The 24,577-nt window shown below is 42.8% G+C and overlaps 1 protein-coding gene and 1 long non-coding RNA gene across 2 annotated transcripts; one reads left to right on the top strand and one right to left on the bottom strand.

Annotated features, from left to right (window-relative positions):
• Positions 1-1,867: 1,867 nt before the first annotated feature.
• Positions 1,868-23,106, bottom strand: aass (aminoadipate-semialdehyde synthase). Its single transcript, XM_068602911.1, has 24 exons — positions 22,991-23,106; positions 21,699-21,934; positions 20,835-21,011; positions 20,242-20,326; positions 19,292-19,359; positions 19,019-19,165; positions 18,853-18,931; positions 17,416-17,543; positions 16,338-16,483; positions 16,005-16,127; positions 15,283-15,394; positions 15,135-15,194; positions 14,299-14,366; positions 12,634-12,755; positions 12,293-12,422; positions 10,766-10,876; positions 10,433-10,541; positions 9,866-10,006; positions 9,570-9,737; positions 8,302-8,397; positions 6,900-7,015; positions 5,951-6,039; positions 5,492-5,668; positions 1,868-5,409 (listed from the first exon to the last, which is right to left on the bottom strand). The coding sequence occupies exons 2-24, from the start codon at positions 21,918-21,920 to the stop codon at positions 5,291-5,293; spliced, it is 2,793 nt and encodes a 930-aa protein (XP_068459012.1). The 5' UTR covers positions 21,921-21,934; positions 22,991-23,106; the 3' UTR covers positions 1,868-5,290.
• Positions 17,397-21,190, top strand: LOC137803995 (uncharacterized). Its single transcript, XR_011080112.1, has 2 exons — positions 17,397-17,567; positions 20,844-21,190. It is a non-coding gene; the product is annotated as an uncharacterized lncRNA (long non-coding RNA).
• Positions 23,107-24,577: the final 1,471 nt, after the last annotated feature.

Here is a 24,577-nt window from a genome sequence, read left to right on the forward strand (position 1 = left end):
AGACGTTTCACTCAACTAACCAACTTTTCCTAAACCTTTTGTATTTATTGGCACTGAGCCAAATAGGGGAGAGAATAAAAAAGGGGAAAAAAAGCATCTTTTTACATGAAATGAGATATTTTGTTAGCTTGTCTTTTATAGCGCTCCTGCACTGAACTCCTTTCTGTAAATACCATCGCAACGGTAACAGCAGTGTGCTATTGCAGTCAAATATAAGGGCCTGGAATAATACAAAATAATAATCTAATGTAAATAATATTATAGTAATCAACTTGATGGACCAAATTTCTATTTATACTTTTAGATTTTTATATTTTACCATTTTTAGTGCATTCGAATGTTATGGTTTAATTCTAATTGCTTAGTTGGAGAACATTAATGCTTTTATATTCTGGATTTTGTAACAGACTAAATGTGATGCATGGGGTACTGACATGTTTGTTGTTTAGCTGGACATGAAACACTGCTGGATTATTAGCTAGAGGATTAAATAAGTGAAAGAAACACCAAAGAAGGAGCTTTTTGGAGTATTTCTGTTCCCACAAGTACACTAACACACACAAACTGCTGTCTGTTATTATGAAAAAACAGCAAAATAATGTTCTTTTTACTATTATTCTTTAGCTATGTAAAGAACAGAGGGGGCTTAATGAGCAAGAAAAAAGGGCGGGACATTTTTGTTTTGCTTCTCAGGCTGCCCATTAAAGTTTAATATTGTTGTGTACACCAGTCTTTTTTGCGGGAAAAACTACAACAAAATATTTTTGGCTCAGCTTGTCGGTATCGTGAGCCTCCACAATAAATTTCATAAGGATCGTAGCCGATTGGGATTCTTCACATCGCGATTAAAAAAATAAATAAAAAGGTAAATAAAAAAAGAAAGACGTGACTCCGCACGCAGGACCACGAAGAGGCAATCAAACACGAGCCGAACAAGCAGGTCACATGAATTTAGCTGATGCGTTTACTCATGAGTGACTTTCAGAAGGAGCCTAAGTTCCCCCCCGATCAACAGCCGCGCAGTCTGCCCACAGGAAGGTCGCCAAAGGTCACAACCGCGAGACAAAAGAGGGAGCAGACACCCCCTGTGAGAGGTGTTAAAGAAACAAACACAGGAACAGAGAAAATTAAGACGTGGTTCTGATGAAAACCAAGTGCTGTCCAGCCTGTGGATTATATATTTTCCCTTTATGGAGTCATGCTTTAATCCCCGTAGCTGAACTGATTATTCCAATTGATTTTCCGCAATGCGGTAATCCGGGCTAAGACTCAAGACGCAAAAAGAAACGCGCCTTGTCAGGACAGAAAATAGGTCAAGTGTCCCAGACGTCATCTTGACCGGCCGCCGTATCCACACCTTAATTTGCATTTTTGACTTCTCATAATTACATGCCCAATTATCCCCTGCTTGGTGGCCTAGTTTGCATGACTGCCTCCAAATTGAGTGGAAGCAAACAAGCTGATTGTCTTTTTCTCCTTCTGAAGGCCCGAGCTGGAGGCAGGATAGTCCAAAATATCTTGACTATTGCTTCAATCTGACAGTCAGCTATGAGATACACGGAAGTGGAAGTATGTTTTACTCAAGAACTTTCACCTGTAATTGAGTACATTTGCACTGTAGTATTGTACTTTTACTTATAAACACAAAAAGCTTGAAAAGGTTCCATTCATCCAAATATCGTACCTAAAAAACAAACATTTCACTTCCCTTTGTAAGTATGGAGGCTACAATGTGTCAGTAATCAAATACTTTAATTAGAATGCATGAACACATTGATGCAATAAAAACCCAACTATGAATTGTAATTGCATTAGTATTGATGTAACGCAAGTGTGAATCAAAATAATGCAATCGTTACATTTGCAATTGACATTCCTGTATTTAATTCATGAAAAAAGAAACAATGTAACACTAACTTTAATTCATGTAACATTTTTTATTTTACATTTCTGGATATCAAAACAAACAAAAGAGGGTTTTGTCATCATAAATGACATTGCCAGCTGAAACATAGACAAAACCATATTGTTCACTTGGAGGTAAATAAAACCAATACTTCGATCGGCAACATGTTCGACAATAAAGTGTTGTGCTCTTTCACCCAAAAATGTATTAGCGTCATTGGAATTTGCCAGAAGTCTTTGTGCCATTCAGATTTAAACCTACAAATCTACCAAAACATCAAACGTGGTGCTGTTTAAAACCTAAAGGCCCACTTATAAACTACATTAAGCAGCATATGAATGTATTTACTTTTAAAAATATATCTCAGGTACTTATAAAATATTTCTTTCTGGGCATTCTTTTTTTAAAGCATTTAACAAACCGTCTACAATGTGACCACATCAACCCACAAAAAAATACAATAAATATTGCTTAGGTGGCGGACAATAAATATTACAGTCAGGGAAACTTCTGGTTCCACAAATACGGAATTCATCCTTTAAAAACAACTCAAATGACGTTAGCTACACTTCTACTGAGCTCGACATACGCCAAGGAACGCTGTTTCTGGTCTTTTTTCAGCTAGCGAATCAAGATCATGAGTTAATAAACAATAACAAAAACAAGTGTGACATGTCGAGACTACAAAACGTTCTAAACAATATTGCGATTGGAATTATCCAGGACCGTGATGTAAACATGACGTGATGTAAAACAAGATACATTTGCATTTAATTGTACATTTCTTTAAATGCATCATTTACTTAAATTTAGTTTCTTGTTTTAACATGAAAGTAATCAGCCAAAATTTGTTGACTCTGTTAAATTCCCCAATTTTTTAAATCAACTTCTCAGTGAAATTTTGTTCACAAAGATAAACTTAACGCGATAATATTCAAAAGTAACCGACAAGATAAACTAACGTTAGCTACACAGAACGACAGGAGAAACTAACGTTAGCTACTCAGACCGACAGGAGAAACTAACGTTAGCTACACAGACAAACAGGAGAAACTAACGTTAGCTTTACAGACAAACAGGAGAAACTAACGTTAGCTTTACAGACAAACAGGAGAAACTAACGTTAGCTACACAGACAAACAGGAGAAACTAACGTTAGCTACACAGACCGACAGGAGAAACTAACGTTAGCTACTCAGACCGACAGGAGAAACTAACGTTAGCTACACAGACAAACAGGAGAAACTAACGTTAGCTTTACAGACAAACAGGAGAAACTAACGTTAGCTACACAGACCGACAGGAGAAACTAACGTTGGCTTCACAGACCGACAGGGGAAACTAACGTTAGCTTCACAGACCGACAGGGGAAACTAACGTTAGCTACACAGACCGACAGGGGAAACTAACGTTAGCTACACAGACCGACAGGAGAAACTAACGTTAGCTACACAGACCGACAGGAAAAACTAACGTTAGCTTCACAGACCGACAGGGGAAACTAACGTTAGCTACACAGACAGACAGGAGAAACTAACGTTAGCTACACAGACCAACAGGAGAAACTAACGTTAGCTACACAGACCGACAGGAAAAACTAACGTTAGCTTCACAGACCGACAGGGGAAACTAACGTTAGCTACACAGACAGACAGAAGAAACTAACGTTAGCTACACAGACAAACAGGAGAAACTAACGTTAGCTTCACAGACAAACAGGAGAAACTAACGTTAGCTACACAGACCGACAGGAGAAACTAACGTTAGCTACACAGACAAACAGGAGAAACTAACGTTAGCTACACAGACAAACAGGAGAAACTAACGTTAGCTACACACACAAGACAAGTTGGTATCAGATTTTTTAAATGTTTGAATCCTCCACATGGGGTCTTTGGTATTTTGGAAATTATGGTACTGCTTAATTAAATCGTTATTTCTGGATAACCAGCTGCAAAAGCTAAACAATACCTAATAATAATAATTGCTGATGATCAGACACTGACTTAATAATTTTAAACTTCCGAGTTAAAGTAAATTACAAATATTATTTGGGGTTTTATAATAATATTTCATATATTGAAACAGAGGCAATATCGCAACGGTAAACCTAAAAAAAAAGACTAATTCTGACCAACAAAATAAAACAATTAACTCATGATCCTGTTCAAACCAGATGAAAATAATTCCCAACCGCTCTCAGTTTCATTAGTGTTCTCTCTGAACAAACCAGTGGACGACTTCCTTTCACGTTAAAAGTATTTTATGGTTCTGATGTTGGACTGGTTTATTTCCATCATGGCTTTGAAGAAATGTGTGAAGTTTGTAACTAAGGTGATGTTTCTTTTGTTGACGGTTATTACACTTTGTAGGTTGGTGCAGTACTGAGCTGGGTTTGTATTGGATCTTTAATTAATGCAGAATTCGGATGCTGTTTAAAAGTGACATAGGGAGAGAAAAAAGACGTTCACTATCTTTGCACTTTCCAGATAAAAACTTTGCAGATTAATAATTTACTTATCTGTGCCAGACAAACTTACGTTAGCTGCACAGACTGCAGCTAACTTAAGTTTCTTCATCAGACACTGATAAAGAAACTTGCGTTAGCCGCACAGATTGGCGAAGAAACTTACGTTAGCTGCACAGATTGATGAAGAAACTTGCGTTAGCTATACAGATTGACCCAGAAACTTACGTTAGCTGCACAAATTGACGAAGAAACATGCGTTAGCTGCACAGATTGACACAGAAACTTGCGTTAGCTGCACAGATTGACACAGAAGCTTGCGTTAGCTGCACAGATTGACGAAGAAACTTGCGTTGGCTGTACAGATTGACCCAGAAACTTGCGTTAGCTGTACAGATTGACCCAGAAACTTACGTTAGCTGCAGAGATTGACGAAGAAACTTGCATTAGCTGCACAGATTGACACAGAAACTTACGTTAGCTGCACAGATTGACACAGAAACTTACGTTAGCTGCACAGACTGACAAGACAATGCTCATTCCGATGTCAGAAATTCCCATCTTGTCTTCAGGAATAGTTTACCTGATTAGTGAGACAGTGTTTGTGCTTTTTAATGCTTTAAATTTCGAACAGCAAACATGACGTTTGATCAGTCGAGCTTCTACACTTCACAGATGAACGTTTCTCCGCCACAGTCGACAAACTCAGAATGTTAATACTGAACCGCAGAATGCCGAATGTGATCTGAACTGCTGCCTTTTTCTTTTCTTTTTTTACAGCTTCTGACCTAAACTTTATCTTCAAAACCAAATTATTACAACAAAAATGACTTCTGAGGATAGCCACATTTGATATTTTTGCCCCGTTTCCCTTTTTGTCCCCGTTTGATTCTCTCTCTCTCTCTTTCTGGAGGCTTTTACTCCTGCAGGGTGCTCTTGAACATGAAGTGAAGTCCTTCCTCCTTCAAGCGGGCCAGCGCCGGCCTGTAAATATCCTTGGTCATCGGAACCACGAGCCCCTTTGTAAGGATTTCACCTGCAGAAATGAAAACTCTTCAAATTAAATGGTTACTTAATTCCTGAGACAGAAACAATCTTCCAGACTGACTGTCACGAACCATCAAGGACCATGCGGGCAGCAATGGCTGCTGGGTATCCCACAGTTTTGGCCATGGCGGAGAAGCCGCTGGGGTCGCCGTACACCGCCAGGCTAATGTGTTTGGTCTCCAGCTCGCCGGTTGGGTGGCGAAGCCCGACGTCGTTCCGCATAAGGATCATGTCTCGCTCAGATTTATCTAACCAAGGGATGAAAACCATTAATAGTTAATATCAACACACACAGACAAAAATAGCTTTACATATCATGATAATCTGAGGATCTAAGGCAGCGAGCCAGATCCTAAAGGCGTCTACATTTTTTTCTATGTCTTAGACATGGGCTAAAGGCGATGAGTAAAAAATCTTTAAATAAAAATTCTAAAACAAACAGTGAGCTGATGATGGAGAGAAGTTAGGATTGTGACGCCGTCTGTTAAAATCAAGTAATGCTGTTTTTTAAGTAATAAAATGCGCCTCACCGAAGGATAATTTAGCTTCCAGGTGTTTCGCCAGAGCGGCCAGGACGCTGTCGGCGTGAACCACCGACTCGTCGCTCAGCATCCCAAACCTGAACACACGGAGAGAGACAGAGGAAAAAGAGACTTTTTCCCCTCACAATAGAATAACCTTCACAAATCAGTTTCAAAAGGTTTAAAAAGAAAAATTACTCTGCTTTAACACCCCGGCGCCGTTCGGAGCGGCAGCCCACGCATCCTTGGCTAAATCTAAAGAGATGAGCAGTTGCTTTTTGTCGCTGCTTTGCTGGTGAATTGAATAAATGAACAACAAGTGATTCAACTTGAGCTCAGAAGCTTCGTTTGGCTTTTTACTCTTTTATTTTTATTTTTTTTACTGCACGGGTTGGAATGTTTCCAACGGTTCACTTTTACCGCTCGGAGGAATTCACGCTTCAATGCCACCGAAGGCCCTCGTTCCGCCCTCGGCGCCAGAACAATGGCGGCACGGGGGCCTTGGTCTGAAGAGACCTTTTAAAATAATTTAAAAAAAAAAAAGTTGGTTTCAGCTGAAGAGTGTGCACGCTACACCACTTCAGGCACCCTCGTTTAAAAAAGTTTAAAAAAAAAAAAAAAGGAGAGGGAAGTGAAAAGTGTGCATAAGAGGAGCAGCCTCGGCCTTGTTCCACGACGCCAACGCCAACTTTGAAGAGCAACAAAAGCACTTGTTGAAAAGAGGGGGACGCCACCGCACCGAGTCGATGCAATTATTAAATACTAATTCATTACAATCGACCACGCGATTACTTTCCCCCAATATTTCTCACTCGTCCGTTATTTGCTTCTTCAAAATCTGCAGGATCAAATAATAAAAGGTTTTTATTCAAACTAAATTACGCATGCCAAATTGATTAAAGCACCTGAGGTCAATCTAGCCTCTCGGGGGAACCCGGAGAGTGTTTTATAGTCTCACCATCTCAGGGCGTCCATCACAAAGTCGTCCTTTCCGATGCGTTCGAATACGGCTTCTTCAAAGGCATCGTAGGAAATGGAAGAGGACAATCCCATCTGCTCACACAGGAGCGTTTTCTGTAGAGGAGAGCACACATCACAGCTGCTCCTTTATACTTATAATCCATCACATTTGTTGGGTTTTCCCCTCTTATATATAAAATGTCTCCTTATCTGTCTCCGAGCTCATCTATAGTATGAAACGTCTCTGAAAGCTCCTAGGTGGGTCTCCTAGCTCCTAGTCTGTCTCCTAAGGAATATCTTTATCACCGAGCCAATCCTTAAGATCTTCTTTAGCTACTAGACTGTCTCTTAAAGATCTCCTTCAGCTCCTATTCTCTTTCATGAAGCCCCTCTTTTTCTCCTTAACATCCTATTCAGCTACTAGTCTGTCTCCTAGCTCCTTTTTAGCTTCTACACTGTCTCCTTAACATCCAATTCAGCTACTAGTCTGTCTCCTAGCTCCTTTTTAGCTTCCACACTGTCTCCTTAACATCCTAATCAGCTACTAGTCTGTCTCCTAGCTCCTTTTTAGCTTCTACACTGTCTCCTTAACATCCTATTCAGCTACTAGTCTGTCTCCTAGCTCCTTTTTAGCTTCTACACTGTCTCCTTAACATCCTATTCAGCTACTAGTCTGTCTCCTAGCTCCTTTTTAGCTTCTACACTGTCTCCTTAACATCCTATTCAGCTACTAGTATGTCTCCTCACGCCTTTTTAGCTTCTAGTCTGTCTCTTGTTAAAACTATGTTACTTGCCAATATATTTAACACACTTGATAAAAAAAAAAAGATGTGCAGGTTGTAGCTCCTCTGTAGCTTCTACACTGTATCCTAGCTCCTTTTTAGCTTCTACACTGTATCCTAGCTCCTTTTTAGCTTCAACACCGTCTCCTAGCTCCTCTTTAGCTTCTACACTGTATCCTAGCTCCTTTTTAGCTTCTACGCCGTCTCCTAGCTCCTCTTCTACACCGTCTTTTTCAAACATGGCTTAATGCAGCTCCAGGGGCAACATTTAGTTTTCTTTCCATTGATCGTTGCATCTCGTTTCCAGATAAAACGTTTAAAAAAAAAAAAAGTAAAAATAAAAAACATTTATGAGTGTTTTCAGAAACACAAGTGTCAGGTTTTAAAATCGTGCTCTCTGGCGAACATGCAGCCGCGTTTCTCTTTCATGCCAAGAGCATCAAAGAGGACAGACGTGAAGCTCTCATGGTGTCACAGAGCCTCGCCGCAGCCTTGATGTTGACGAGCAGCTCTTGACAGCAAGTGAGAGACTCTTCAAACCCACTTCCACAGGAGCTTCACTGTTCTAAGCCCTAACGACAGACAGAAGCACACTTTGTACACTGGAAAAGTTCTCACCCAGGAAACGGGCGGTGCAGTCGGCTTCAGGACGGGACAGGGGTCGCTGTTGATCAGGCCCAGTTTGACGAACCCACTCATGGCCTTCGAGAAGCCCTTTGGGACGAGAAACAAACACATTTACACCCGAGACACTTCCACTCCCCTAATTTTATCTGACAGCTTTAGTCACTTTATCCACTTCCTGCCCAATGAAAAACCACGTATCTCCAAATGTGTTGAATGTTAGTGATAAACTGAAGGACGAAGTGTTCCTTTATGTTGATGATGAATGTTAGTGATAAACTAAAGGACGAAGTGTTCCTTTATGTGTTGATGATGAATGTTAGTGATAAACTGAAGGATGAAGTGTTCCTTTATGTTGATGATGAATGTTAGTGATAAACTGAAGGACGAAGTGTTCCTTTATGTTGATGATGAATGTTAGTGATAAACTGAAGGATGAAGTGTTCCTTTATGTGTTGAATGTTAGTGATAAACTGAAGGATGAAGTGTTCCTTTATGTGTTGATGATGAATGTTAGTGATAAACTGAAGGACGAAGTGTTCCTTTATGTGTTGAATGTTAGTGATAAACTGAAGGACGAAGTGTTCCTTTATGTGTTGATGATGAATGTTAGTGACAAAGTAAAGGATGAAGTGTTCCTTTATGTGTTGAATGTTAGTGATAAACTGAAGGACGAAGTGTTCCTTTATGTGTTGATGATGAATGTTAGTGATAAACTAAAGGATGAAGTGTTCCTTTATGTGTTGATGATGAATGTTAGTGATAAACTGAAGGACGAAGTGTTCCTTTATGTGTTGATGATGAATGTTAGTGATAAACTGAAGGATGAAGTGTTCCTTTATGTGTTGATGATGAATGTTAGTGATAAACTGAAGGACGAAGTGTTCCTTTATGTTGATGATGAATGTTAGTGATAAACTGAAGGATGAAGTGTTCCTTTATGTGTTGATGATAAATGTTAGTGATAAACTGAAGGATGAAGTGTTCCTTTATGTGTTGAATGTTAGTGATAAACTGAAGGATGAAGTGTTCCTTTATGTGTTGATGATGAATGTTAGTGATAAACTGAAGGATGAAGTGTTCCTTTATGTGTTGATGATGAATGTTCGTGATAAACTGAAGGACGAAGTGTTCCTTTATTTCCCATGACTACAATACTTTTAAAATTTTATCACAAACCCAAATTAAATTAGAGAATATTTGACAACATGCAGGTTAAGCAAAAAAAGCTGAATGTGTGCCCGTGTGTGTTTGTGTGGTACCTTGAAGCGCAGTGTTCCTCTGATCAGTGTGTGTGCGGTCTGGATGCCGTAAGCCTCGGCGTACTTGGTGCTGTCGCGGTTTGGAAAGCCCTCCAGGTTGAAACCAGGGAAGAAATCCATCGGCGTGCTGGACTCCATCAGAGCGCCGCCACCCGGGATGCTCACCACCTGAACAACACACACACACACACACACACACACACACACACACACACTCAGTCTCCCTGCTCTTGTGACTGCAGGGAAAGATCCGCAGAATGAACGCATCGTGGTCTGGCCCCACCGGGCCTCCGTACCTGGTTGTCTCGGAGGAAGACGGCGGTGCTGATGGTGTTGAGGAGGACGCCGTACGGACTCCAGCTGAACTTGTAGCGGAGAGGGTTGTCGGAACATTCCGGAGCAGGAAGACCGCCGCAGAACGAGCTGTAGGACTCCACCTGTCGGCAATCAACAGACGATCGTTTTGGGGTTTTTTTTTTAGCACGAAACCATGTGCGACGTGTTCGCTTTAAAAGAGCTGGTGATTTACTTCAACTGTAAATGAAATGCTGGAGCAGATTTTGCTCAAGACATGAATTGTCTTCTTCAACAGTGGATTGATGGCATCGGATGGAAGGATTAGCGCCACCAGCTGTTTATCCCCTTGAACCAACAGCTCATGTATGTGCATATGTAACATAGCTGTCGTCGGTGAAAAGGTGCATCGATTGTAATTTTCCTTTTCCAATTTTGTGGAAATTCTCCGTTACAATTTGATGGAAACCTTTTTTTCGAAGTCTGTAACTTTGTAATTGAGAGTACAGGCGCTGAGAACACACACACACACACACACACGCACACACGCACACACACAGCTGACTCACGGTGCATCCGTCGGCTTTGGCCTTGTCGATACACTCCATGGCGAGCATGTGATCGATCCCCGGGTCCAGTCCCATCTCGTTCACGATCGTGACGCCGGCCTCCTCCGCACTGACGCACAAACATAATGATCGTTTTGTTCTATATCTTGATTTTTTTTTTTAAAAAGGCACAGTAAAATACATTTTAATCACTGTGTAGCTTTAAGCTACACATGGCACATCAGAGAGTAACATTTATGTTCAATATTCCCAGTATGTATCTGAAGCTCTCCTCCAGAGACGATGAACGAAAGGCATCGTTTCTGACTGAGTTGTGTAGCGTGCGTGTCCGACCTGCTCTGCAGCTCCTTCATGGCAGGACTCAGGTAGCTGGCCGTCACCATGTTCACCTTCCTCTTGATGCAGTGTTTGGCGATGAGCGGGTGAAGCGTGTACGGCAGCATGCTGAGGAGCGGAGGGGGGAGGGGCGGTCAGGACGGAGGCGTCGTGGACGGCACACGACCTACAGCACAACATCGAATACAACTACACCGTACACCATAAACTACACCGTACTACCGTACACCATAAACTACACCGTACTACCGTACACCATAAACTACACCGTACTACAGTACACCATAAACTACACCGTACTACCGTACACCATAAACTACACCGTACACGACATACAGTACACCATAAACTACACCGTACTACAGTACACCATAAACTACACCGTACTACAGTACACCATAAACTACACCGTACACGACATACAGTACACCATAAACTACACCGTACTACAGTACACCATAAACTACACCGTACTACAGTACACCATAAACTACACCGTACACGACATACAGTACACCATAAACTACACCGTACTACCGTACACCATAAACTACACCGTACACGACATACAGTACACCATAAACTACACCGTACACGACATACAGTACACCATAAACTACACCGTACACGACATACAGTACACCATAAACTACACCGTACACGACATACAGTACACCATAAACTACACCGTAATGCAGTACACCACAACACCATACACTGTGTACAGTACACTACATCGTACACTACGTTCAGTACACCATAAACTCCACCGTAAACTATGTACACTACATCATACACTATGTACACCATGTACAATACACTACTCTGTACACCATGTACACTACACCAAACACTATGTACAGTTCACCATAAACTACAGCGTACACAACGTACAGTACACTATAAACTACACCGTACACCATAAACTACATTGTATACTATGTACAGTACACCATACAGTACACTGTATACTATGTACACTACACCATACACTACACTATACACTACGTATAATACACCGTACACTACTCTGTACACTACACCATAAACTACAGTGTACACAATGTACAGTACACCATAAACTACACTGTGTACACTACTCTGTACACCATAAACTACACCGTACACCATGTACACTACTCTGTACACCATGTACACTGCTCTGTACACCATGTACACTGCTCTGTACACCATGTACACTGCTCCGTACACCATGTACACTGCTCTGTACACCATGTACACTACTCTGTACACCATGTACACTGCTCTGTACACCATGTACACTGTACACCATGTACACTGCTCTGTACACCATGTACACTGCTCTGTACACCATGTACACTGCTCTGTACACCATGTACACTGCTCCGTACACCATGTACACTGCTCTGTACACCATGTACACTGCTCCGTACACCATGTACACTGCTCCGTACACCATGTACACTGCTCTGTACACCATGTACACTACACCGTACACCATGTACACTGCTCTGTACACTGCACGGTCACCGCGTGCTGTACCTGATGACCAGGTCGTGGTCTTTGACCAGAGAGTCCAGGTGACCCTCCTGGCTGCTGACGTCCAGCATGATGGGGATGGTGTTGGGGTATCGAGCCGCCAGCTCCTCCGCCTGCTTCAGCAGCACCGACGCTGCAGGAAAAGACCGGAGACGCATGTAAGCGCTCCTCCTGGGATCAAACGCTATATGTCTAATTCATGAAACAGCACATGAGACTGGTATGTATTGAAGTCCTGCTCGCAGCTCTGTGAGGAGTAAACTGGCGTGTGGAGACCTCTGAACATGACGTCGTTACTCATTTCCAGCAGCCCCTTTCGTGTCTTTTGTCAGCGGAGGACTCACCCACGGTGACCTGCGTCTTCTCGTCGCGGGTCAGGTACTCCACGATGGGCCCGGAGACGTAGCCGGAGCCCAGCAGCAGGACCCGCTTCATGCCGGACCTCTTCATGATCTGAGCCTTCTCTCTGAGGAACGACAGGCAGCGGAGACTCACAACCCACGAAGCCGCAAACACTACACCACCAACGAGCCGTTACACTTTGAGCTACGCACAGTTACACAACATGATGGACGCACAACAGGAGACTTTAAAGAGATGGAAACCACAAAAAAAAGTTCAGATTTTAATTAAAGAAATATTGATACAAAAATATTTATTTTGTGTTACTGTTTTTGTCCAGATTTTTGCGTTACAGTTTTTGCCTACATTTTTGTGTTACTGTTTTTGTCTACATTTGTGTTACTGTTTTTGCGTTAATGTTTTTGTCTACATTTTTTTCAACCTCCATAAAATATATTCATATATTTCCTGCTTGCGGCTCCAACGTCTTCAGCGTCGGTTCAGAGTGTCGGTCTGTGTGTGTGTGTGTGTGTGTGTGTGTGTGTGTGTGTGTCTGAACCAGGAAGCTCTGGCTCACGGCCGAGTAACTCCACTCAGATTTCTTTGAAACAACTTCCTTGAGATAATCCAGCGCGCAGAAGGAAAAAAAACCTCGACACCACAACAACAACAACAACAACACAATGGAGGCATCACCCCGAGTGACCTGTGGCATTAATATCCCTCCTCTCCCCTCCTCCTCTTCCTCCTCCTCTTCCTCCCCTCCCATCTCCCTCAGGAGTCAGACCCCTTGGACTCGTTAGCTTCGTGCTAATTGGACGCGACGCCGCGCACACGCACACACGCAGCGGGGACCGGCTGGAGGTCCGACCGCCGGTCCGCCCGCCGCCACGCGCCGTCCTCTTAATTAAAATAAGGAAAAGAGAGACGGTCCCTCAGGAGGATTCCTCCCTCGCTTTACATATCTTAAGGAGCCAAACTCAATCAAAAGGATTAAGACGCTGGTGCTTGTCTGGAAGAAGATACTTCAGATATCAATTAGGAAGAAAACTCATCAAGTCTTAAGAGGCGGCCTCAATATGAAGAACCTTCATAATCTCAAGAAAGCAAACATTATTAAAATCAGATTAGATTAGACCAGCTCATTAAAATGTTTGTTTCGTTAAACAAGTCAAACGTTGAGGTGAAAGACGCTGAATGTGGAATCAGTTGAGAAATATATAAAACAAAAGGATTTCAAGTGAACAACAAACATGCAGATGGAACATTTGTCAGAAGAGAAGATCACAGGTTTAGCTTAGCTTAGCACAAACGCTGAACACAGCTAGCATAGCTGCATTTAAAGTACAACTTTTAACTTGAAAGAAATGAGTCGTAATGTTAATATTCTGCTGATTGACAGGTTATGTCCTCCATGTTCCGTCATTCAGATTAATAGATTAATAAGCATCATGTTGCATAGCTGCACCAGTATTGCTCCTTTTTTAATTTTGGGTTGTATTACCGTTTATATTTGGTTCTGACATTTCCGTCGCTGCCATTTTCTTCTCTTCAGAGGTATAAAAGCTGTCGTAAACTCTTGATTTCTCCAAATCTCTACATTTTTACTGCCGACGCCGACGGGGCTCGAAACAGATGAACTCACAGAAAGGTGAAAGAAGTATTACCTTTGTTCTCGAAGTTTTTCAATGTACTCAAACTTTGGGGTGAGGACTCCGTTGGACGTGATGACGGCCTGCAGGAGCAAAGAAAGGAGTCAGCGTTCACGAAGAGTAAAATCCGTTTTGTCAGATGAGTCAATACATAAAGATGTCAGGATGCCATACACCAAGAGAGAAGTAGGGTCATTTGTATAGACTTCTATACAACCAGAGGAGTCGCCCCCTGGTGGTCAGGAGAGAGAATGCAGCTTTAACACATGAAGCATAGACTTCTATACAACCAGAGGAGTCGCCCTCTGGTGGTCAGGAGAAAGAATGCAGCTTCAACACATGAAGCATAGACTTCTATACAACCAGAGGAGTCGCCCCCTGGTGGTCAGGAGAGAGAATGCAGCTATAACACATGAAGCATAGACTTCTATACAACCAGAGGAGTCGCCCCCTGGTGGTCAGGAGAGAGAATGCAGCTTTAACACATGAAGCATAGACTTCTATACAACCAGAGGAGTCGCCCCCTGGTGGTCAGGAGAGAGAATGCAGCTTTAACACATGAAGCATAGACTTCTATACAGCCAGAGGAGTCGCCCCCTGGTGGTCAGGAGAGAGAATGCAGCTTTAACACATGACATTTTGACTTCACTAACAAACACAAGCTAATCTAATTTGACAAATGTGTTTATTTACTTGTTAAACCTCCGTCACAAAGTACACAACCCATCAGCTTGACTTCATGAGTCATGACTTGTTCTCCCGTGAAAGAAATAGAAGAAACAGCAGATCTAAAAACAACCCTGCAGCAGATACTGTGACATCCTTCCCGACAGATAACATTACAGACTCACGTCTCTGACATGCGGGCTGAAGTCCTCCTCGTCCAGCGGTCTGGTGGCGTCTGAAGGCAGCTGATGATGACACAACACTGTGTGTGAAAGTCCCGTCTCTCTGAATATATGTACTTTACCCAGGTGCCCCGGCGGCAGCTCCTCTCACCATCTCCCAGAGGTACGGGAAGAGTCGGTCTCCGAAGTACTCCGTGGCTCCGACCGGCAGCTGAGCGGGAAGGTTGTCGATGGAGCACATGAGGATCCCGTTTCCCTCCACGCTGCCGGGAACAAGCGCCAACTCACTCGTCATGTACAAGCGAGTGATGAAATAATGCAGGTGTGGAACGTGCAGGTGTGGAACGTGCAGGTGTGGAACTTGCAGCTGTAAAACATGTGGAACTTGCAGGTGTGGAACATGTGGAACTTGCAGGTGTGGAACATGTGGAACTTGCAGGTGTGGAACATGTGGAACGTGCAGGTGTAGAATGTGCAAGTGTGAAACGTGCAGGTGTGAAACACGTGGAACGTGCAGGTGTGGAACGTGCAGGTGTGGAACACGTGGAACGTGCAGGTGTGGAACGTGCAGGTGTGGAACGTGCATGTGTGGAAAGTGCAGGTGTGAAATGTGCAGGTGTGAAATGCGCAGGTGTAAAACTCGCAAAAGTGGAACATGCAGGTGTGGAACGTGCAGGTGTGGAACGTGCAGGTGTGGAACGTGCAGGTGTGGAACGTGCATGTGTGGAACGTGCAGGTGTGGAACGTGCAGGTGTGGAACGTGCATGTGTGGAACGTGCATGTGTGGAACGTGCAGGTGTGGAACGTGCAGGTGTGGAACGTGCAGGTGTGGAACGTGCAGGTGTGGAACACTTCGGTCTCACAGCGTCACACCTGTCGTGGTCGATGTGCTGGTCGGCGTCGTACATGCAGAAGGGCTTGTCGATGGTGGTGCACTCGTTCATGAAGGCGATGGAGCCTCCGGTGTCGGCGGATATGTCACAGATGGCCAGCAGTCTGTAGATAGAGAGGTCAAGGTTAAGGTCAAAGCGACAGTCACTCTGTATACACGACTGAAGATACAGATGTGACCTTTGACCTCTGTGGAGATACAGCAGCTTCCACACTGCACTGCTGTCCATGCACTAAATATACACACACACACAGTTATATATACATATACACACGGTATACGGGCCATATGTTCCAACAACGCGGCGCTCTTACTTGTGAGGAAGCCCTGGGGATCCCTCGGTGGCCGATGGGGAGCTCTTGGGTCGCATCAGCTTCTGGGCGTCCAGTCGTCTGAGGAGTCGGGGGGTTTGGGGGTCCCAGTAAATGCCGTTGATCAGACAGGTTGTGTAGGGCGCCACCTGGAGTTTTAAGATGACACAGCACTCGTGAGGAGTGTGATGCAGATTACAGGAAATCTTGAAAACGGGACAACTTTTTGCAGGATATCTTTTTTACATTTGGTGGAAAGATAGTTCATTCTCCAGGTCTATTTGGATCTACTCTGTTCCCAGTAACCCAGACTCAATCCAGGACCTGATTGCTTCCTGGTCTAGGTTTTCAACAGGTCCATTTTGAATCGGTACTGGTGGGACGCTTTACAAGTCCGCTTATGATTCCTGAGCTTTAAAACAAAAAAATAACTTGAATGTATTTATTTTTACAACTTTCTCCAGCGGAGTCCCACAAGGCTCCATCCTCGGTCCCCTTCGGTTCTCCATGTACATGGTTCCCCTCGGCTAAATCATTCAAAAAAATATACAACATTTCCTTCAATCGTTATGCCGATGACACTCAGCTTTATCTTCCGAAAACATACCAGACCGCCTTGAATACATAGAGGGGCTAAATTTTCCTCATAATAATTTTAGTAATTGCCATAAACATATAAACCAAACAAGCTTTCGATATTGAATCGATAATGAAATGATTGTAAGTTTAAAGAGAAAGAACGTATATTTATACTTACATTTAATCTTATTTAAATTCCTTTCTGTTTGAGTATTTACATGTTTTTCTGGTGTTAACGATTACTGACCAGGTAGATGTACAGGTTCATTCACTGTGATGAAAGTCAACACAACAGCTAAACCTGATAACAGCTGTGTGACTGTGATAACGGCCATGTGGCGTCTGTCCTGAGACGCCAGCTGGCAGCTGTTTAGTGCCGATGACCAAAAATAGAGCAGGAGCCCCCCACCCCCCCTCCGAGGGGACCGACGGGAGCAGGTGGGAGGTCGTGACGAGCGGTGCTGTGACCGCAGTGACCCGGACGGAGGCCCGGCCGACTCACGCTGATCCTGAAGTGCGAGGTGTAAAGTTCCGGGTGGTCCTCGTACTCCATGGGGTCGTAGAAGCCGTCGCTCTTCCTCATCAGGTGGTGATGTCGGCTCAGAACGGTGGCGTACACTTTGGTCATATCTAACAAGGGAACAGCAGCACACTGTAAGTGATCCCGTCTGCACCTATGACACCACGGCGAGCTAAAGATCTCCGTCCATCTTAACACGCCAGTTTCTTCCCAGGTGATATTTAAAATTGACATAAATAACATAACTAATTCATAACTTGACAAGTGTTTTGTGCTGCTTCGACAGCGTGTAACATTTAAAAATGTTTTCCACCGCTCAGATTCCTATACTAAAAGAGGTAGTGTTGGTTCTAGTGCCCCCTGTGGACTAAAGAGGTAGTGTTGGTTCTAGTGCCCCTTGTGGACTAAAGAGGTAGTGTTGGTTCTAGTTCCCCTTGTGGACTAAAGAGGTAGTGTTGGTTCTGGTGCCCCCTGTGGACTAAAGAGGTAGTGTTGGTTCTGGTGCCCCCTGTGGACTAAAGAGGTAGTGTTGGTTCTAGTGCCCCCTGTGGACTAAAGAGGTAGTGTTGGTTCTAGTGCCCCCTGTGGACTAAAGAGGTAGTGTTGGTTCTGGTGCCCCCTGTGGACTAAAGAGGTAGTGTTGGTTCTAGTGCCCCCTGTGGACTAAAGAGGTAGTGTTGGTTCTAGTGCCCCCTGTGGACTAAAGAGGTAGTGTTGGTTCTAGTTCCCCTTGTGGACTAAAGATGTAGTGTTGGTTCTAGTGCCCCCTGTGGACTAAAGAGGTAGTGTTGGTTCTGGTGCCCCCTGTGGACTAAAGAGGTAGTGTTGGTTCTAGTGCCCCCTGTGGACTAAAGAGGTAGTGTTGGTTCTAGTTCCCCTTGTGGACTAAAGAGGTAGTGTTGGTTCTAGTGCCCCCTGTGGACTAAAGAGGTAGTGTTGGTTCTAGTTCCCCTTGTGGACTAAAGAGGTAGTGTTGGTTCTAGTGCCCCCTGTGGACTAAAGAGGTAGTGTTGGTTCTGGTGCCCCCTGTGGACTAAAGAGGTAGTGTTGGTTCTGGTGCCCCCTGTGGACTAAAGAGGTAGTGTTGGTTCTGGTGCCCCCTGTGGACTAAAGAGGTAGTGTTGGTTCTGGTGCCCCCTGTGGACTAAAGAGGTAGTGTTGGTTCTAGTGCCCCCTGTGGACTAAAGAGGTTGTGTTGGTTCTAGTGCCCCCTGTGGACTAAAGAGGTAGTGTTGGTTCTAGTGCCCCCTGTGGACTAAAGAGGTAGTGTTGGTTCTAGTGCCCCTTGTGGACTAAAGAGGTAGTGTTGGTTCTGGTGCCCCCTGTGGACTAAACTGGTAGTGTCTCTGAGCACCAGGGTCCCTTTTGAAAACCTCTTATTTTAGTGAGCTCTCTTTGTGCAGCGCAGGAACGACGTACCTCCCGTTTCAGAGACGTCCTTCAACTCGTGCGGTTCAACGTACTCGACAGGAAGCTCGTTGAGGATGTCTTGGGCTCCCTACGGGGAAGGAAAGAGGGGCAACAAAGTCAAAATCACCCCAAAATATCCCTCAGTGAATATGCATTCCTCTGGACCCGGCTGTACCTTGGAGACGTTGCCGGTGCCGGTGAAACAAAACGTCACGGGGCCGATGGATTTGGGCATGAGCCCCATGGAAATCACATACCCACAATCCCTCACTGCCTGGATGGCCTGGTTGACGTTCCTGTAGTTGTGAGCCATGCCGATGTGCTGCGGAGGCAGGAAGTGGCGGGAGGACAGAGAGAGAAGGGAAAGGTTGGAGGAAGCAGGAAGCAGGACGGCGTTTTTCACGTTTGGGTTCTTTTGCGGTCGAGATCACGAGGAACGTTCTCTTACCATGAAGGGAGTGTGGTGGCCGAGGGCGAGGAAGCGGAGCCCCAGTCCGTGCAGGATGTTAATCATTCCTACAACAACAAAACAAAGAGAAAACAAATACAGATTACCTCCGTTTCAAGTTGAATTTAACTGCAAATATAAAGGTTCTGCTCCTCTCTGGAGACAGAACCATCAAGACTGGAAGTAGAGAGAACTAGAACGTGTGTAGTGCAGAACAACACACTTACAAGGATGTAAATCATTAAAGAACACTTTTAAATTTCTTTGATAATTTCTTTTGATGCTCATGTGCTGCATATTTTAGTTCATTCACATTCTTACAAGTTTAACAGAATTGTTGTCACATGACTGTCGGTCTCTGATGAATTAATCATGACGTCATCGTTTCAGTGAGGATTTCAGAATTTAATGTTGTTTTTTTTTACAGAATTTGATGGAAGTAAACGGTTTATTTGTGGTAAACTTTTAAAATGAGACACGGGGATGAAATAAAGAGAGAAAGCTTTGTTTCAGTTGTTTTTTCTCTGACAGAGGTGTTCATCACATATGATGTGTTCAAGGACCGTCCGAAAGATGAAAATCTGACAAAAATTCCAAGTTTTTAATTAATAAAGACAGAATTTGATGAAAGTAAACGGATTCATTTGCTGAATTAAATTAAATGTAAATCTTTGTTTTGGTTGTTTTTTTTCTGACGTTCGATGTGTTCAAGGACCGTCAGAAAGATGAAAATCTGCCGATAATTAAAGTTTTTTCCAGCTTCTAGCTTTGATAAAACGATGTAGTTATGGCGATTATCTAAAGAAATCGTGGGTTTCCATCCCGCGGTTGGTTTCGCCGTTCAGAAAGTGAAATACTACATTTGCTTTTACCCGTTTTACCTTTGTGGCGTCTAAACTACGGCCACGTCGCTGTTCTGCCGCGTTTGTGTTGTGAAGAGGCGCTCGTACCTGCGATCCCGGCCCAGTGGCCGAACGCCACGATCCGGAAGCCGTTGGCGTCGACCATCTTCTCGTAGTCGATCAGACGAACCTCCTGAGGACACAACGCGAAGCTCCCATGACTTTTAATCACGTTTCCATGACTTTTAACCAAATATACATGACTTTTTACTGAATTCTCATGACTTTTAATAAAGTTTTCATGACTTTAAACCAAATCTTTATGACTTTAAAATAAATTTCCATGACTTTTAGCTAAATTTCCATGTCTTTTAAATAAATGTCCATGAGCAAACATTGTGTGAAGTGTGTGTGTAAACAGTAAAAAGTGATAAAATGTAGTATTTAAACTAACAATGAGGATTCAAAGCATACAGTAAACCTTAAATGACTCAAATGAATGAGAGACAATAGTTTTACTAGAAGAATAAACATTTATATAGATGCCTGTATGTATGCTGCTGATATTTTGAGCCTCTTTCTTTAAAAGCATATTCATGATTTCATACTCAGCGTGAATGAACGTCATGAACACATGAATATAACACATGAATATAACACATTTACAGGACTTTTACTACACTTTTCTCCTCCCCGCTCACCTTCTTCAGCAGGTCGTCCAGCAGGCCCATGTTGGGCTCCTGGGCCTTGATGGTGTGGGAGAAGAACGCGTACGTCTTCCGGGGGATGAGCTTCTCCTCCGGCGGCCTCTTCACCCCGAGGATCAGGGACGCCTCCGAGAGGTCTTCCTGCAGGACGGCGCCCGCCCTCATGTAGTCCTGACGACACGACAACCAGCAATACCCAAGAGAAGTGTGCAGAATAAAGTCAGAAATCCACTAACGCAACTCCGGCAGCCATGATGCGTGTACTGGTTACAGTATAAATGTATATAAAAGGTGTATAAGTACATGTATGAATAATAAATACTACACCATGCATGTACATGCATTAAGCATATGGCGTTATGTATATTATATGTGAAATATACACTCTATACAGCAATAATACGGCACTATTAAACGTTTGTATTATTCCTGTATATAGTGTGTACAGTAATAATAAAGTACTATAAATTATATTTAACAGAAATTTAATAACATGGCAACTGAATGCGATACAAATATAATAATAAATACAAATAACTAACTAATAATGAGGAATATAATAATGATATAATAATAAATATTGTAATAATGATAATATATACATATATATATTATAATTATGAACATAAATGCAACAATATGTATTATTATAAAGCAACGTGTGTGCGTTAGCTGCGTACTACTTCTCATACTACTCCTTCCACAGCACCAGTACTACTTCTTGTACTACTCCTTCCACAGCACCAGTACTACTTCTTGTACTACTCCTTCCACAGCACCAGTACTACTTCTTGTACTACTCCTTCCACAGCACCAGTACTACTTCTTGTACTACTCCTTCCACAGCACCAGTACTACCTTCTCGTGGATGGCTCTGCGGTTGGACGGCTGCAGCAGGACCTTGACGCCGGCGGCGGTGAGCTCCTTGACGTGTTTGGGGGCGAGCGGCGCCCTCCTCTCCCAGGGGTTGATGTCCTCGCGGCGGATCGCCATGACGGCTCGGTGGTGCTCATGGCGGCGCTGCGGGGCCGCCAGGCGGCTCCGCGTCCTCGTTCCTTGGCGGCCGAGGAGTCTGAACATGACTTCACCGCCCGCTGCAATGAGAGGAAAGACGATGCCGCCTCGGGACATTCAGGGCTTCTATACAACCAGAGGAGACTCATCTGGTTGTGTAGAAGTATATGCTTCATGTGTTAAAGCTGCATTCTATCTCCTGACCACCAGGGGATGACTCTGGTTGTATAGAAGTCTATGCTTCATGGGTTTATGCTGCATTCTATCTCCTGACCACCAGGGGGTGACTCATCTGGTTGTATAGAAGTCTATGCTTCATGGGTTTATGCTGCATTCTATCTCCTGACCACCAGGTGGTGACTCCTCTGGTTGTATAGAAGTCTATGCTTCATGTGTTTAAGCTGCATTCTATCTCCTGACCATCAGGGGGCGACTCCTCTGGTTGTATAGAAGTCTAAGCTTCATATGTTAAAGCTGCATTCTCTCTCCTGACCACCAGATTTTAAGCTTTAAGCATGTTCTTTTATTTTGAAAGCGTGCTATAACATTGGTTGCATTTATTTTCTGTAAGCAACCAATCTACTGTACGTGAATAGTCATGTGATATTTGTGTTCAAGGCACGTTTGTATGGCAACCTGGCAACCACTTGTTGTTGGTTCGGGAGACAACTAGAGGCCGAATGCCGCCAATGGCTCCTTTGGGCATTTTGCACGTCCTGGAGGGAGGGTCCCGACCCCCAGGTTGGGAATCACTCATGGTGCCGTAAACCTGGACCCCAAATGCAAGAACTTCCAGCAGAAGTCTTCCTTGCAGTTGCACTGACAGATCGATACGTAACAGTAACATGAAACCTGTTCACTAACTAGCCGAAAACGAAAGCAGAAATCACTAAATAGTCAATGCTGAAACCCACAGACTCGTAAATTAAATCAATAAAAACATGAATGCAGTTTGGTGCAGCTCGAAGTGGTCGGTGCGGCTTTAACCTACACTGCGCCGCATGGGTCAGTTCCGGGTACTCTGGTTCACACTTATAACCAACGTGCACGCGTTGATTGAAGGTAATCGATACCGAGTATCGAGACTGAGTGTCGATTACCGGCTGCGCGTGCAGCAGCGACCGGGTCGAACTCACCTTTTTCTTCCCTGTCCGGTTTGTGTTCACCCACAACAGCGCCAGAGAGTCACACAGAGGTGAGACGAGATGCAACTTACCCACGAGAGTAAACTCATCTATTTCCGGTCGGAATTTCAAAATAAAACGAAAAAGTTTTAGAAACGCATGTAATGTTCGTGTCCATCTGAGATAGTACTAAGAGAAAGTTTGCTTTTTATTCTGAAGGCAAAACTGCTGTATTTTTTTAAAAAGACGAACGTGTTTGTTTTACAATGTTTGCCTTTTATTCTGAAGGAAAGACAGCTGGTTTTATATAGGGAGGAAATAAGTTTGTGGTGAGTTTGTTTACATGTACGGGCGCACTTCGTGTGGGCGGTTTCAACGTGATGGACGAACGTCCCCGCCTCTCCAGCACACCCGGGTGAGTAAAACGAGCGCGCGACCGCCGCTAAAACCTGTCGCGTGACGCAGAGCGTTCATGAAGCCGTAAAGGGCGGAAGCCTCTCCGCCAATCAGCGGCCAGAGCTGAGGAGCGGCCTCCCGCTCGGCGCTGTCGCACGGTGATGACGTACGGGAGCGGGAATTCTGAAACTTTTTAAACTTAAAAACATGGAGAAGAAAAGAGACAAAACTGTTCAAGTTTAGACTGATAGACTGAACCCTCACATAATATATGTATATATATATATATATATATATATATATATATATATATATATATATATATATATATATATATATATATATATATATATTTAATTATTTTATTAAAATATAAATCCACTACTATGATAAATATTATTTTAGATTTCAAAAAGAAAAAGGGAAATAAAAATGAAACGTTATGAATCAAAATTATCTTAAAAAGTCTGAATTGTGATATAAAAACCGGAAAATTAAATCTTGAATAATAATTTAAATATTTTGACTTTTGAAACTTTGACGACGTTTCAACTTGCTATGAGATAATTATTAATAGTTATTAATATGTATTCAAGTTGAAATAAAAGTTCATCAGTTTGAATTGTTTTTGCATAATTGTGTCATAAAAAATGTGTTCATGACTTTGTATGTTAACGTGCAGGTATTTATATGTTTACTATAGTTGTATTTATATGTATACTATAGTTGTATTTATATGTTTACTTTAGTTGTATTTACATGTTTACTATAGTTGTATTTATATGTTTACTATAGTTGTATTTACATGTTTTTTATAGTTGTATTTACATGTTTACTTTCGTTGTATTTACATGTTTACTAGAGTTTTATTAGAGTTGTATTTATGTTCATCACTTGAACTTTCTTTTATTTGACAGAAGTAAAAGCTGCTTTACTGTAAACTAGCTTTATGTACTTTATGTAGTTTGTGTACTTTATGTACTTTGTACCTTGTTGTCATTAAGAAAACTGTTTGTTGAAAGGAAATGCAACATATATCTTTGTTTATGGAATATAACTTATGAATGTAGAGTTTAACAATAATATTAAAATAAAATAGTTAATTTATATTAACATGAATATTCAAAGTCCATCAGCACATGAACATATATATATATATATATATATATATATATATATATATAGAGAGAGAGAGAGAGAGAG

This window comes from Clinocottus analis, unplaced genomic scaffold, assembly GCF_023055335.1.
Source record: "Clinocottus analis isolate CAN_PGR_092001 unplaced genomic scaffold, fCliAna1.0.p SCAF_6, whole genome shotgun sequence".
In the NCBI taxonomy this organism is placed as follows: domain Eukaryota; kingdom Metazoa; phylum Chordata; class Actinopteri; order Perciformes; family Cottidae; genus Clinocottus; species Clinocottus analis.